This window comes from Lepisosteus platostomus, chromosome 27, assembly GCF_059453375.1.
Source record: "Lepisosteus platostomus isolate fLepPlt1 chromosome 27, fLepPlt1.hap1, whole genome shotgun sequence".
Taxonomy (NCBI): Eukaryota; Metazoa; Chordata; class Actinopteri; order Semionotiformes; family Lepisosteidae; genus Lepisosteus; species Lepisosteus platostomus.
In genome coordinates, this window is record NC_142637.1 from 1,261,595 (window position 1) to 1,276,511 (window position 14,917).

General features: G+C 42.8%; 3 protein-coding genes across 9 annotated transcripts in view; 1 reads left to right on the forward strand and 2 right to left on the reverse strand.

The window, feature by feature from the left end:
- Positions 1-3,712, forward strand: part of LOC148638927 (GRAM domain-containing protein 2B) — a 45,869-nt gene extending 42,157 nt beyond the window's left edge. For all 5 annotated transcript variants that reach the window (XM_088621751.1, XM_088621754.1, XM_088621749.1 and 2 more), the window contains one exon: positions 466-3,712. In XM_088621751.1, coding sequence (XP_088477877.1) covers positions 466-481 — 16 coding nt within the window. In that variant the 3' untranslated portion in view covers positions 482-3,712. The remainder of the gene's footprint in view (positions 1-465) is intronic.
- Positions 3,291-8,416, reverse strand: LOC148638928 (uncharacterized). 2 transcript variants are annotated; one of them, XM_088621748.1, is made up of 3 exons: positions 8,259-8,388; positions 7,270-7,416; positions 3,291-6,952 (listed from the first exon to the last, which is right to left on the reverse strand). In XM_088621748.1, exon 3 carries the CDS (start codon positions 6,890-6,892, stop codon positions 5,597-5,599), a length of 1,296 nt encoding a protein of 431 aa, XP_088477874.1. In that variant the 5' UTR covers positions 6,893-6,952; positions 7,270-7,416; positions 8,259-8,388; the 3' UTR covers positions 3,291-5,596. The 2 variants fall into 2 exon arrangements, with proteins under 2 accessions (XP_088477874.1, XP_088477873.1); XM_088621747.1 differs by lacking the exon at positions 7,270-7,416 and having other exon boundaries at positions 8,259-8,416.
- A 974-nt stretch (positions 8,417-9,390) lies between these two features.
- LOC148638929 (cathepsin K-like) lies at positions 9,391-14,613 on the reverse strand. Of its 2 annotated transcripts, XM_088622182.1 has the most exons (8): positions 14,485-14,613; positions 13,768-13,900; positions 12,959-13,081; positions 12,703-12,867; positions 11,555-11,773; positions 11,004-11,169; positions 10,263-10,368; positions 9,391-9,785 (listed from the first exon to the last, which is right to left on the reverse strand). In XM_088622182.1, the coding sequence occupies exons 2-8, from the start codon at positions 13,888-13,890 to the stop codon at positions 9,686-9,688; spliced, it is 1,002 nt and encodes a 333-aa protein (XP_088478308.1). In that variant the 5' UTR covers positions 13,891-13,900; positions 14,485-14,613; the 3' UTR covers positions 9,391-9,685. The 2 variants fall into 2 exon arrangements, with proteins under 2 accessions (XP_088478308.1, XP_088478309.1); XM_088622183.1 differs by lacking the exon at positions 14,485-14,613 and having other exon boundaries at positions 13,768-14,002.
- Between the last annotated feature and the right edge of the window lie 304 nt (positions 14,614-14,917).

Consider the following 14,917-nt stretch of genomic DNA (forward strand, 5'->3'; position numbering starts at 1 on the left):
TTATACTCATACATTTATATTTTTTTTTCTTGAAACTGGTATTTCTCAGGGAATTTGCTTTAAAGGCTGTTTTAAAACTGAAAAAAAAACTGTTTTAAAACTAGAACAAGGTTCTGCATCTATTTTTTTCTTCTTCTCAGCTAATGAATAATACTAAAGGCTGAATCTGAACAGGCTGTCTGATATGTTGTTTTCGTCCACCTGACAATGCATATTTAGACGCACTCGTGTTGTGTGTATCTGGATAATGTGAAATGAGGTCAATGATGGTAGAGTGAAGATCACCACAGCCTGGTCCATAAACAGTAGTGTGATTGGGTGAGAAAGTGACATTGGCTTGAAAGACATTAATCCTTAACTTGAACAAAAAGTACACTTATGTGTGTGAGGGACTAGCAACAGTTATTTCAGGGGAAAGCAGAAAACGACAAACATACTCACCCTTCCTGCTTCTTTCACTCACAGGTACAAGAAGACATAACCCCTCAGATGTGGTGTAGAGGCCAGCACAAGTGCTGTTGTGTGGGATTTGATGATAAAGCCACCAACCGAGGGGAAAAGAAACTAGGCTCTTCTCCCTTCTTGAGAAGGGGCTTCAGGACTTTTCAGGAGGAAAACCTGTATTTGTTTTAAAGCAGGAAAGTGAATCCTTAACTCCACAGGCTCCTACCCTCCTTCTCTTTGCATCATTTTAATGTTTTTTTTCAAAGCAAAGCTGCTGAAAGCAGGTGGCCTCAGCAGACCTGTGTCAGAGATGAGTTCATGTTGATGAAGACTGGCGTGGGAGAGAAGCCCAGAGATCTCTTTGCAGCTTTAACTGTGGAAGGAACAGGTCCACATGAAAGAGGAAGAAAATCTTCTGGAGAGACTTTATTTTAAAAAAACCCGAAGACACCTGCTCTGAAGGACTGAACCTCGCCTAACAGACACATTCAGGGGTGATAAAAGGCTTTTCCCAAGTCAGCTGAAAGGAGGTGCATTTTTCTGAGGTGAATCGAACGAAAACAAAAACTTTTAAGGGAGTTATCCATAAAAAAAAAGCAATACATTTATTCTTTTTTTTTTCTTTAAATCTTAAAGGGCTGTACAATTTGGTGGGGTTGAGGTAGTTTTTCACTGTAGGTTATTATTCTCTTGTTTGAAGGTACTGTACCAGAGACAGATGTAGCAAAGCAACAATCACCTGTTGTTTACACTTGAGATTTCTGAGAAGATGGTGAAGTGGTACTTTAGATAATTGTCAAGAGATTATTCTTAATCATAAAATTGACAAGAAGATATATGTGAAACAAAGTTGGTCCCATTTATTTCTCAGGTTTACATATAAGTACGGCAGCACTGTCAATGGACACCCAAGAAGTTAACGCAATAGTGTTCGATACTAAGTTTTCAACATTTTGCAGGACATCCGTCTGGAAAGTTGCCTTCGCACCGAAGCACAAGCAAAGGGTACAACATCAATTGCTGTACTGTTCATACAGGTTACACTAGTATTAATGTCTCTCGTTTTGTGAATCTCTGCTAATCCATGTAGGATTTCCAAGTCTCTTATGCATAAAGAACTAAATTAGGACCAACTTTATAAATTGCTCTGGAAATACTTTTTAAACTTAAAAGCTTTTCATTGTTTTAATAGCTTTTAAAGTGTCATGTACACATTTTTTTATATGATTAAACTGCTATCTTGTCTGCTTTTCAAGCAAAATAGGAATGCATGCACAATATAGAAGACATTAACTAAAGAAACTGGATAATACTATCTATGGGCAAAGCACATATCCCTTACATTTAATGTTGGTGGGACTGTTTTGCGTTATTGCAGTTTTAAGACAGTAGATGGTGCAGTTGGACAGTTAGTGTGTGTGCTCTTTTTTTATGCCCAGTTATTGAAACTTGGCGTTCCATAATTTTGCAAGCCAGACAAATCCACCTCTTCTGGTACCGTGCTTCATTTACAGTCCTAAAGGGCGCCAAACCAGCAGTTTGATTTTGTAAGGTGTTTTTAATACATTGCTTTTAGACTTTGGAATTTAATTAAATTTAAGGATCATTCAGTTCAGTTATACAATTTACAGTTCTTGCAAGGCAGTAGACCCTATGGACCATATTTTAAAAACAATGCTAAGTGGGCTGTCTGCCCTGTTTTTCAGTTGAAACCCAAAACCAGTGTACTCGAAAATAGCACGAGTTTCTGTAATGTAGCTTATCAATCTTCCTTTAATTAAGTATCTTTAGCATGTGCAATCTCTTTATTATTTTATTTTTAACACTCCTGAAGTTTTTTCAATGGAAAGCTCAAAACTATGCATGTCAGGCATTGTAGTAACCAAATACTATGTTAACAGCTACTTTTAGACTGATGTTAATTACATGCTATGAATTTTCTTGGGTGTAAATCTTAATGTTACCAAACAGCAGTTATAGCATTTTGTAATCAAGGTCATGTTTTCAAACTGTGTTCCGCTATATCAACTTGACAAGCATAATGAGGGACAGTTCACTGGGTAAAAACATGTTATTTAGAAGCTTTTAGCTCAACATTTCTTATAATTGTCTCGAGAAATGTGTGATTTGTTATTATAGCATGGGAATCTGGAACATGAATAACCAATCTAGAGCATGCCTTAGGTACAGGGCAGCACAAGGGGAACAGGGGGCTTTATTCTACAGAATGACAATGGTATGCGTGAGCTTTGCAGCTTGTCTTTCCAGTTGTTCTGGGTTGGAATGGGGTTAATTCACACTTCAGTTGTACATCTGTTTCCAAAGGAAAGGGTCTACCTGGTGTAGATCAAAGAGTCCCAGTGCTGGATCTCACTCTTGCATGAGTAACACTCCTGGAGAGACAGTGTAACTGACGCTGGACGTTTTACCTGTTACCAGTCAGTGTGACTCTGTGCAAAAACACACTTAACCAGTCTTCAGGTTTCTTTATATTTACATTTAATACAGTACTCATATTGTATATTTATTTTATTGCTTTTATTTTAAGTTCAATGTGTAATTTTTTAATATGTATCCAAACCTTTCTGGAACACAGCCCTGCCATATTTCAACAAGCACAATACGTCTGCAGCTTAAGACAAAGCACAATCTGGAGCAAACACACCAGTGTTTGGTATAGCTCGGCCTGCTGCACTATGCAAGCCTTGACAGAGAGGTCTCTGTACCTCAGTATAACAAAGTTATATGCATCACATAGTTTGGTAATATGATGATTGGATTGCTCCTCTGTTTTTAGATGGTGCTTGTTTTTATGTGGAAGGTGTTTGTGTTTCATTCTTTAATGAAACACAATACAGGACTGCAATATAGCACATACACCAGTCCTAAGGATCAGGATTTTTTTATTAACTGGACACCAGTCACACTTTGAAATTTACTGTTGTCTTTCTCATCCTCTTTCAGAACGGGGCATTCTTCCTCAGTCTCTCTGTGAGTTTGCCCTTTGTTAATTTGTAGTCCTCCAAACTGTAAACTAGAGTTTTAAAGGAATTTTAATTATTTGGATGAAAAACAAATTATTTGTGTTTTTGCACTATTTCATTTTGTAAAGTTTGATATTTTATTGCATTGGTTGGAATGTGTTCTTTAATTATAGTTTGTTTAAAAAAATCTTATTTATTTGCAGTTTGTATCATTGCTGAGGCTGTCTCTGTGAGAACAGCCTTGGTTTTGACTGAAAGTAAATCAAGTTGTAATACTGAAATAAGGCCTGGCACTCTTTTCTGGGTGTGGTGGGGAAGGGGTTTCAGAAGAGGGTACTGTGAGGATTGCAAGGACTCACGCAGTCATGAGGAAGTGCAGGTACCTGTGTTATCTTATTTCCTAGTAGTGTAGCGGTCAAGTACAGTAGTGGTACCACACTAGACTCTGGACCAGAGAGCTGCTGGTCCAAATCCTGGAAAAGAGGTCACTGATGCACCCTGGGAAAGGTACTTGATTAGGAGTGTTCCCGTCATAAATGGATCTCCATGCCATCATTATCAATGATTACCATGTTTTACAATAGTTATCTTTTAGGAGGAAAATAACTTTACCAAACTAACATACTGTAACACTTTACTTAGAAATGGGAAACAATGAGGCCACTGTTCCACGGCCAGAAAGTAAAATGAATTACACTCCACAATATTTACAATTAAACATACAGGAATTGCTTTGAATTCCATCCTTTGTGTATTAAAAATTAATTGCGAAATGTATTTCTTCTATGCATAATACATTAAGGGGGAGCATTTAAAATAGAACTTTCTGTGTGTGCTATGTGATTTGCACCAGACAACAGGCACTGCAAGACAGAAGGTTTGCCATCTTTATGGAGCCAATGTGAGTAATATTGTACATCGAACCAACAGGCACGTGACAACCCAGTTGCTGTTGCCCATGTGAGCACAAATGATACAAGTATTCCATATCCTCAAAGGCATCAACAGAGGCACCCAGCAGACTTCTTCAGAACGACCAGCAAGATGCGAACCAGGGGACACAAGGGGAAACTGTGTGAAAGTGCTTTCAAAATCGAAAGTGTCTCTTCGCACAAAGGGCTGTGGGAGTATGGATCTAGCTACACAGCTGAAATGTGGATATGGCAGTTGTTTAAGACTTTAGGCTTCCTGGCAACAACCGCTGTACTCAGACAGAGTCGAGTCCTCCTGAGACACGGGCCCACTGGGCCTTACACTGTCCCTTCTCAGTTTGCCATGGCTCAGGGCTGTGACGGGACCTTCTTTCGGCCCGTCCTCCATCACTGACTCTCAATGGCCTCTCTCCAACCAGTCCTCTCCTGCCTGGGACCCCGGACTTCTCTCCTGCTGCCTCTCTCTCGCCATTGACGTGGAAATCTGTATCCCCTTTCAAATCGCGCCTGTGCAGTGGAAATCGGAGGTATGATCTGTCTGCCCGCTCGTGCACACGTCTCAGATTGTCCGTCGGAAACACACAAAACTGATTTGCTCTTTATGAAACAACAGTTTTTGCATGTTTTATACGCGCTTGTTTATCACATCAGTTTCATTTATCAGTTTAAAGAAAAAACAAAACCATGAAACGCCGTACCTTCCAAAAAATGTCAGCATGCTAAAGTCTGTGGAGATTTCTCGGATTACAGGAAATGAATCTTGAAGGGTGTGAAAGTGGCTGGCCAAGAGCAGAGATGAAAACCAGAGCGGCTTCACAGCAGCGCGCGCAATGGCGGGAGGGCGGCTCCGTGCGGACCCCACCGTGATGGGCTCAGCCCTCACCCCCCGCAGCGACAGGCTCCACTACAGGGATGGGACTCTCGTCTTGTTGCGATACAGATGTATGTAGAAGGTGGAGCAAGTGTTTCAACCCCACATTCAAAGTACCAGAATGTTTATTACTGGCCACTATTCCTCCTCGTCTCTTCTCTCCGTTCTACTTCTCCAAGAAAAAAAAAAATCAGTAAAGCCTGTCTTTGGGATTGGCTAAATAAATCTGCCTTCTAGTCATGTACAGTCACCCCATTTCCTTACGTAGTTTTTCTAACCCAATAAAATTAAATCCTTAAAACACGAAATAGGTGTTTTTCATGGCGACACACAGTACTTGGTGCTCATGACAAACCCCAGCTACTCTAAGACCATGCTCCTTGGCGCAGTCTCTCACCCACATACCGGCAGAAACACACCCCCCCTTCCAGGTGCCCCACACTGCTACTGGTGGGAAAAGGGAAATGCTTCCTGGCTAAGCAGCAGGCGTAGCCTGAGGAGAAGTATCTCATTGCCTTCAGAAACATGTCTGCAGCGGTAAACTTTTCCCGAAAGGTCACCTCAAAAGCGTCTCGACAGGCCTCTAAGGACACGTACACGAAATAGAGCTTGGTTCTTGACTCGCAGCCGATCAACAGATTCTCCTTTGCCATCACAATGTTGGCCTGACAGACGCGGGTCTGCATTTCGGCCAGTTTCTTCTTCCCTTTGTTCTTCCCCCAGAAGACTACCATTACAAACAGAGCTGGGATGAGCACAACAGTTCCAATGCCTATTACTACCCCTCCAATGCATGAAACTGCCAGGGAATGTAGCTTAACACTAATAGAGCCGAAAACACTTGCACAGATACATGCAGCAATCCCCCCAAGAAACAACAGAAACAGCAGAAAGCAGACAGCCACTCGCACCCACAGAAGCCTGAAGCAGGAGCTGGTCTGGGAGGAGCTGTTGATCATTCTGATGGCTGTGAGGTAATTCTCTGGGTCTCTGATGACCACGCGGAGCTGGTCAGGAAGAGCCATATCGCTGAACTCCCCCGATTTCCACTGTGGTATCCCCTCCTCGTCTGCGGCAGCCAGAGCCAGGAGGAGTTTTCCGCTGTAGAGCGAGGGGTGTTGGAATGACAAGCCCATGGAGCTTCTCAGCAGGTGATTGGGCGTACAGAGGACCTTGATCACCTTGCGGAGGAAGTGGGGGTCTCTGGCTTCCAGGTACGTGAGGTGGCAGAGGTGCAGGGGCACAGTGAGGCCTGGCTGCAGCAGGACGGGCACCACTGGCTTGTGCTCCAAGCAGTCCTTGAGCAGAGACATGTTGGTCTCCAGGAGACACCAGCGGCTGTTCAGGAAGTCTGGGCTGAGGACCAGCAGCACCTTCTGGCTGTCCTGGATGCAGACGGACATGTTCTCCAGCACCGCCTGTCCAGGCACAAAGTCTCGGTCATGGTAGCAGAGCTCCAGGCCACAAGGGCTGGACTCCAGCGCGGCGATGAACTCGTGAACCCACTGCGAGTCCGCGCTGCTGTAGCTGATGAAGACGTGGAAACGCTCGCTGCCCCTGAGGCTGGGAGCCTGCAGGCGGTCCACACTAGCAGGCAGCAGGGCTGAGGAAGGGCAGGACTCCTTTTCCTCGCTGGAATGGGGCTGGGCTTGGCACGCCATCGCTGTTCTGTAATGCTAAGAGGTGACCTCCTGTCCTTACAACACAGAGTCCATGTCCGTCTAGAAAGAAAATCAAGATACTGAGCTTTCATTTGAAGTGGAATCCTTAATATTTGATTTCACCAACATACTGGTGCAAAGCACGGTTTAGTAAAGAAGGTTGTGATAGATTCCACCAGTATGTAAGATGTCTCTGGGTATTTTCACACACAAAAACCCATAAGGATGAAACCTGGGTGCAAGTGCAAGTTTTGCACCCAATGTCTCTTGAGAACAGCCTCTCTTTATTATTTCCTTAGAGAGCACATCACTAATTATACCCATGTGAGAATATGCACTCAACCCATTAACCAATAATACAATTAAGTAATAATTACCCAGTGGAACTATAAACAATTGTGTGCGTTGTGTCCCTCTAGTGGCCGTTCTGCGGTAATTCATGCCTCCAAATGCGGCCTGTCCAACAGATACATTGGACAATACTATACCCAAGCAAACCTGTCGATACCGAAGGAAAGGAATCTCTGGAATATAAAACAAAAGTAAATGTACGCTTTGTTTTGTTTTTGTTTCATGCGGACCTTTGGAGAGTCAAATTCGTACCCTATTAAGACGTGTTATTGATATTTTGTAGCTAACAAGGAGGCAAATATTATTTCCTCCTATTAGATTTATATTGGACTGGGCAAAGAAAGAAAAGGGGGACTCTAATGCGATAAGAAAACAATAGAGTAATTTCCTGTACACGGTCACTGCCGAGGAAACTCCCGCAAGCTCAAAAGTGAGGCAATTCCGCAGGCTGTGCCCCTGCTGGAGAGCCTCACACGCCTTCCTCACTTCTGCTTTTTGGAGCAAAGTTAACATCGAAAAATCCCAATCTTGAAACTGATCGATGAGATTTTTAAAAGTTTCTGGGGGTGAAGGGCGCAGAATATTTCGTTCCAATCACCCTTTGAGCACTCCGATATTTAGGATCTAGGACGATATCTATACCTTATTTCTGGAAGACTTTCCAATCAATGTCTGCGTTCAGAGTAGTAGATCTATTGTATGTTTTAGTGTATTTTTCGTCGTGCTTTTTAAAGCGATTTTTGTCTCCCTAACCAGAAGCGTATATTTAAAAAGAGCAAGACAAGATTGACACTTTAATATTTTTACTTAATTGCAAGTAATTGGAAACAAATTCCGGTGGGAAAACAGGATATTCCTTAATGATCATAACATTAAAGAAATCAGACCAGTTCCTTTGTGCTCTGCATAAAAAAAGTTTTCATCTAACGTGCAAAAGGTGATACCGTATGATTTAGACGCGCTTGTTAATCAGATTATTCTCAGTTGATATTTCAAACAAACACAAATACCGTACCTTCCAAAAACAGCCGGCAAACAAAAGTCCGGGGCGATTTCTCTGCGTTGTAGGAAATGAATCTTCTGAAAGTGACGTATCCAGACACCTGCGCAGCACATGGCGGCTCAGAGCCGGCCCAGTACACAGCCCACATTCCGGCAGGCAACGCCTGAGTTCAGCCTCTAAGAGCTCAGCCAGACGCCTTAATTACCCACTCGTGATGGTCCAGTACTGGTCAGACCCTTCAGCAACTAAATGTTAACATTTTTATATTTATGCATATCTATCATATACACTTGAAACTAAGGAACAGAATCGTGTTCTGTCCGTGGAAAATGAGTACGCATTTTGTAGCTTCTATTATCTTTTCACAGAGATTCTGCCATGTTATGAGAAGACAAACCATATATGACAATCATCATCCTAAACTGCGTCTTCTATACCCTTGTGTAGGTTTAAGGAATTGTTCTATATAGTTTGTGTACCTTTATTTCCTTCTTAGTCTGTATAACACTGCTCATTTTTATGTGCATCCCTCTCATTGAAAATTCAATTTTTGGCAGACACAAAGACACCTTAGCTTCAATCCCAAACTCGATGTACAGTATGCATATATTAGTTACCATGTGAAAAACAGTGAGCAGTTTTTATGTAGCATAACGGCTAAGCACCCGAACACTAAGCAGAAAACACCACGCACAAACACATTCGCGTCTGGTATTGCCTCCACACGCACCATATGCAGAGTGTCATTTATAATGCTAATGAAATCCTGTGTTCCTCCATGCTCCGTGTTGAATATTTTTGTGTGTAAGACCTCTGCACAAGATACCCCTTTGCCTTTACACATTAATGTGACTCGTGGCTGCCAGCAGTCCACACTGATAAACGGTTGTTGTTTGTTGTCAGTGATGACTGCAGCAGGGCAACAGGTTAACTGGACCAGAAAAATCTGTAGCTGTGTTGTAAAGTTTGTCATTTTTTTAGTATGTCTCCAGACTAGTTCTTGCAGCTTTCCATTTAGTGGCCAAAGTAGATTTTCGGTTTATTTGAATTGGTTATTTCCCCATTTGATAGTCCGCGTATAAAACACTGCCACACACACACAAAAACCTTATGATTATAAACATCAACAAAACATGGCGCCCTCTAGTGTGAGAATATTTCCCATGATCCCATTTTATTGAGTAAATAATCTCTCTGGTTCACAGTTTGCACAGTGAAAGTGCGGTGCTTTGAATAGGCCAAATAAGATTTCTTCGCAACCTGTACCTATAAGATAAAAAAATAAATATCCTGACTTTAAACATTCTTGTTGATGTTTAAGCAAGGCAAGAACAACACAAGTAAAAAATCTCTTCCTGTACTTGACAATTTATATTGTGAAATTAAACGGCGATATTGCTCTCTGCCGCCGTTCCGCGGTGCCTCTTGCAGTGAAGGTGTCACACGAAGGGAAGGACTCCATACTGACTGATCCCACAGTGCCGGTTCCTGTTCTTGGCCAGTCGGACATAGCCGTCCTCCCCCCACCACGGCCCCCAGCTGGAAAAGAGCAGAGGGGGAGCTGGAGAGAGCGCTGGGACCATGTGCTGCCCAGGTCCAGTGCATACACTTTAACGTTACCAACACTTTCATAGGTACAGTAGTCTGTTTGGTTACTAAAAACAAACAGCCTTGCAAATGGTTTTAGTTCTGACTTTTCTTTACACTCCGTGCTGACATTTAACGTCTTTCTGTCAAGCAATTGACAAGCTGTTTCTTCTAAAATTCTTTAATTATGAACAAAAACTCAGCAGTCACATTTTTTTGTCTAATTATTTAGTTTATATGTCCATTTTTTCACCCATTGTTCTCAGAGAGAAAGTGACTTTTCCCTGACTGCTGCTGATCTGCAATTAGTTCTGATCAGAACAGCACTAGGTACAGTCTGCTGACTAAAACAAAACTCCTCATTAGTCAGGATAACAATAACAACAGAAGAAATGACAAGAATGGTGTTTTAGAAGGGCTCGCTTTTACCTGTTTCTGATGGTCCAGTATTGCTCAGATCCTTCGGTTCCAAAGCCGGTCAGAAGCATGGAGTGGGTTTGTTTCCACACAGAGCACTCGGGGTCATAATAGATTCCTGCGAAGAAGCGGAGCAGAGATTAGCACTGCCCAGGTGGCTCAGGGAGGACCTGTTCTCCGTTAATCAAACCGGTGTCTTACAGGCAATTCCAGGGCGCCCATGTGCACACACAGGAACCCTGCCTGACTCTGAGCCCATCCAGACCACTGGTGTGCATCTGGACCTCCCAGTCGCAGCAAAACCCAAGCTGACCAAGAATCTCTTCCTTACGGCACCTGGCAGCAGCTGGCCAGCTGGAGGGAGGATGGTAGCTGCAGGTGCTGACCAACCACTGAAGGGTGGTTCACATGATTGATGAATTGATTATTGGAGAAGCTAAGATCCACATTCTTACATGGGGATAATTAAAGGGATTCACGGTAGTGTTTGCTTGGTGGTTAGACTGTACAGAAGAGTTGCTTGGATAAAGATTTGTGCTTTATTTTGCTGTCCAGTGTGAGTTCAGGCCTCAGGAACCTGTTGTTTAGGGAGACGTCCCCGGGACACTGACCTACACCTGACAACAGAGCTGTCTGAGTCACTAGGACATTGTCAGCAGTATGAACTCTTGTCTTTAAGCCACATTATTCTGACAAGGAGAAAGTCTTTCAGCTGCCAACATGAGGACAAATACAAACACAAACAGAGCTCACCTCTACGGTAAAACTGGAAGCTTGGTCTTGTGGTGTCTATACTGATGGCAACAGGCCCAATAGTCACTAAACCATCTTCCAGGGCCTGTTCACTGCCTATAGGGAGGAATTTCCAGCTTCCCACTGTGGCAACAACTTTGGTTTTATCAGCAGCACAGGGCTGTTCCTGGATGGGGGAAGCAGAAAGGCAATACTGGATTTGGTGAACTCAGAGACTGGCCCAATATACTGTACAGGCAGCCACCTCAATGAACCTCCTGAGCAGTAGCCCCTCCCTTTCGTATCGAAGCTCTGATTTAAAACATTTTCTAGTGTTTCTCCTTCTTTTACTCCTTCATTTTTGTGTTTCTGTAGCACAATTTGTAAAAGATTTGAACAACATCCCACCCAAGAGCTCCATTTCATTGCTTCCCAGAATGCTCTGCAGAGGGTATGCGCTACCAGATACTTCTGGCCAGGGCAGGAGTGATGGCAGCTGGGAGCTGAAATTGTACAAAAGCAGCAGGGTTGACACAGGAGCAGCCCTGCATTCTTCTGACATCATCACTCACTCTCATGACATAAGGGTAGGTGGCCTCAGCTTGGATCCCTTCGTTACGGATAATGTAGTCGTAGGCCAGGCTGGCCCACCCTCCTGTGCAGCCCTTAATTCCTGCAGTGCAGTCAATCAGCTGCTGCTTGCTCAGAGGAATCAGCTGTCCTGTCTTCTTCTTCCACTGGGCCTCCAGAGCCCCAGTAGCACTGTAGGCCCAGCAGGAGCCACAGATACCCTGGGAGACGTGAGGGGCACACATCGGGAGAGACAGAGACACGCAGCACTAGTTGGTAGGATGCACAACAGATTGATCGGGAAGTGTTATCAATCAAGAACAACTCAGGCTCAACTCAGGAAGGTTTATGGGTCGTTAAGATACATTGTCCTTCACAGAGCAGGTCTGACTCTGAAAATATGACATTTTATTAAATATGTCGCCCTTCCACAATATGTTTGCAAAGATTTTGACAAATGCATTACAGATGTAGGTGGCATGAAGCTTAAAAAGAATAATCTTCATAATAATAATGGACATGGCTAAATTAAAGTAATATGGTGGAAGAGGAACAAAGATGGAGCTACTGTACCATGAGTAAAGCATGCAGTTCTTTTAGAAAAGTTTCATCACATAATTGTTGCATTTCTACCATACATTTACAATACATTCCCATAGTTTATCAGGGATTCACTGTGTTTTACAACATTGAGCCATGACACACGTTTCTAACCAGTTTACTACAGTACTTCATAGTATTCCCATAGTTCAGTATAGCAAAGTGTAGTGAAGGCATTTAGATATAAAAAACTACAGTAAAGTCTTCACTAAGTATGTGACTATATTAAAGGAAACTGACCAAGGTAACCTATGATGAAGATTTGATCTGATGAAGAGAACAGATTTGCTACACAACGACTTGATGCCTAGTGGGTGTGACAGGCCATCGGCTGATGTTTGTCGGTAAGGTCACAGGTGCTGGTAGTTACTACAGGGATTAACAGAGGCTGTGGACTTCTCATTATAAACTGCTGCTCTTGTCAATAGATTTGTGCACACGCACTCGCACACACGCACAGTGTGTGTTTCAGCATTTGTAGGGTATTTGTATTAGTCTGTGATGGGAGGTGATACCTAGAAGCTGTTCTTTGACTTCTATGAAAACCAACCTGGTCCTCCACAGGAGTGACGTAACCCGAGGCCCTGTAGTCGATGCTGGTGAGGTTCAGCCTGCTGGCAGCCTGGCGCAGTTCTGTGGCAGACAGCATCAAGTCGACACGCCGGGTGCTGGTAGCCAGAGGAGCGTCCTTCCTTCCCACAAACTCTTCAGCAGTCTGAGAGATGGGACAAGGTGCAAAGAGGGGCTCAGCACATGCTGTGGAATGCAGGATGGACAATATCTGCAGGAAGGGCTGAACTGCTCACCAGGTCGCCAAACTGGTTCATGGCCATCTCGTAGGCCTCCTGCCCTTCAGCGTATCTGCTGTTGTGATCCTCAATAGCTCTGTAGTTCTGCTCCCAGATTTCTCTTCTCTGCAGCGGATGTGCCTTAAGGAACATATTCCTGTCAGTCCTACTTCTAAAGATGGTATTTTTACTGTTTTCCGCGTCTCCTTATAAGTGTCTAAGATGCTGAATAAAATGCTTAGCTTACATGGCTCTGAGTGAAAAGTGTCATAAACTCAGAAGATAGCATTGTCAGGGGACTTTGTGTTACGGGAAGGCTGGCTTTAAAAATAAGCATCAGTTTGAAAGACTCCTGTGAACACCTATTTAAAACAAGTGAAATAGCTTTTCAGTTTTCTTGAAGTGTTTTTGAGGTTTAATATTTTGCACAAGGTAAAAGTGAAGTCGATATCCTAAGTAATGGAAACAGTATTTGCATTTAATATTATACATTTCTTTTAACTTGTATGCTGTATATCCTGTACCTTAAATACTGAACTAGTTTAATATATACTTAACCATGCACAGATTCCACACATACTTAACCAATTAATAGATTCAAAACTAATAGTCATGCCAGAACTATATTTCTTTTTGCAAAGATGCTACTTAAAATGTACCTGTGTTTGCTCACATTTACTTATTTACCTTGAATGTTCCTTTTAAACCCCTTAATTTCAGCACTATGCTCCTAGACACCCATTCCTTTACTTTTCCCTATAGGTTCATTTTTGTACTGATGCACACATGTACCCCACATTGTACTACTCTCAATCCCCATCACTCACCTCCCTAGAGGGGTTCCCGAATTCCTCCTGCCAGGCCTCCCACTCCGAGTCCAGAGCAGGATCTATACTGTTGACCATGTGAAGGCAGAAAGACACACTGGCCAGGATGCTGAAAGCTTTCATGGTGGACGTGCTGAAGAAGAACAGAGTGACACAGTCCCAGAAGAGCAGTTTCTGTACCTCAGCACCGATCTACAACCATTGCTCATTTTGCATTTCTATACTGTATCAGGTGCCAGCTCCTGTATAACTCAACACAAATGACTGCACTTCTGTTTTCTCCTTCTACAGTACAGTTACTGGTTGTGCTTTCTGTGTAAACACACCAGATCACATTTCAGTTACAGCACTGAAATGAATAAAATCTAATGAAATACAGTCTTATTATTTAACAAAACAGACCAGAAATCTGCTAATGGGTTTTTTACTTCAGGTGAGGTGTATCAGTTTTCTCTAATAAACTGTTGGCTGTGAGATCAGATCCCTAGCCTGGCCAGGAAATACCTAGGCAGGAAAATCATTAGCCACGTTCATTTAAAATCAACCATTATCAAAACAGAATTTGAAATGATATTTGGATTTTGAAGGGAGAACTTGTGTTATGTTCTCATGCTGGTGAATTCCATCAGTTCAGTTTCTGCCTTTATATCCAAGAGTCCAGCCTGCAAAAGAATTTTTGAGTGAAGACGAATCTCCAGGAGTATCGTCATCTCTCACCTTGTGTTGAAGTCCACTCTTCTTCCACGTCTTCAAATGTTTCAAATGCTGGCAGTTTTCCTTCTTGTAGAGCTTGCCTGCTTGCCTCTGTACTCTGCCAGAATGAAGGACTGAAGGAGACACTTTTATACCTTATTGGCAGCTAGAGGAGATGTCTCGTGAAGGTCCTATAGTCCACAGAAAGCCAACCATTGTGGTAAAAATAGATATCTTCATTAATCACCCCTAAAAGTGCTGAGGGAGGGGTGCGCTTCCAACAAGATAATCGATCTATTCAAAGTCTCCAGCTGAAGGAAATATTTTAGTTTATCAAATTCTACTGTCAGTGCTTGTATCTGTGGCCAAAATTTAGAGATGGCATCCTCGTCTCCTGTCTGAATCACAGAGATAAAACAGGAAACCAGACAGCCTCCTTTTACAAGAACATCTGTCT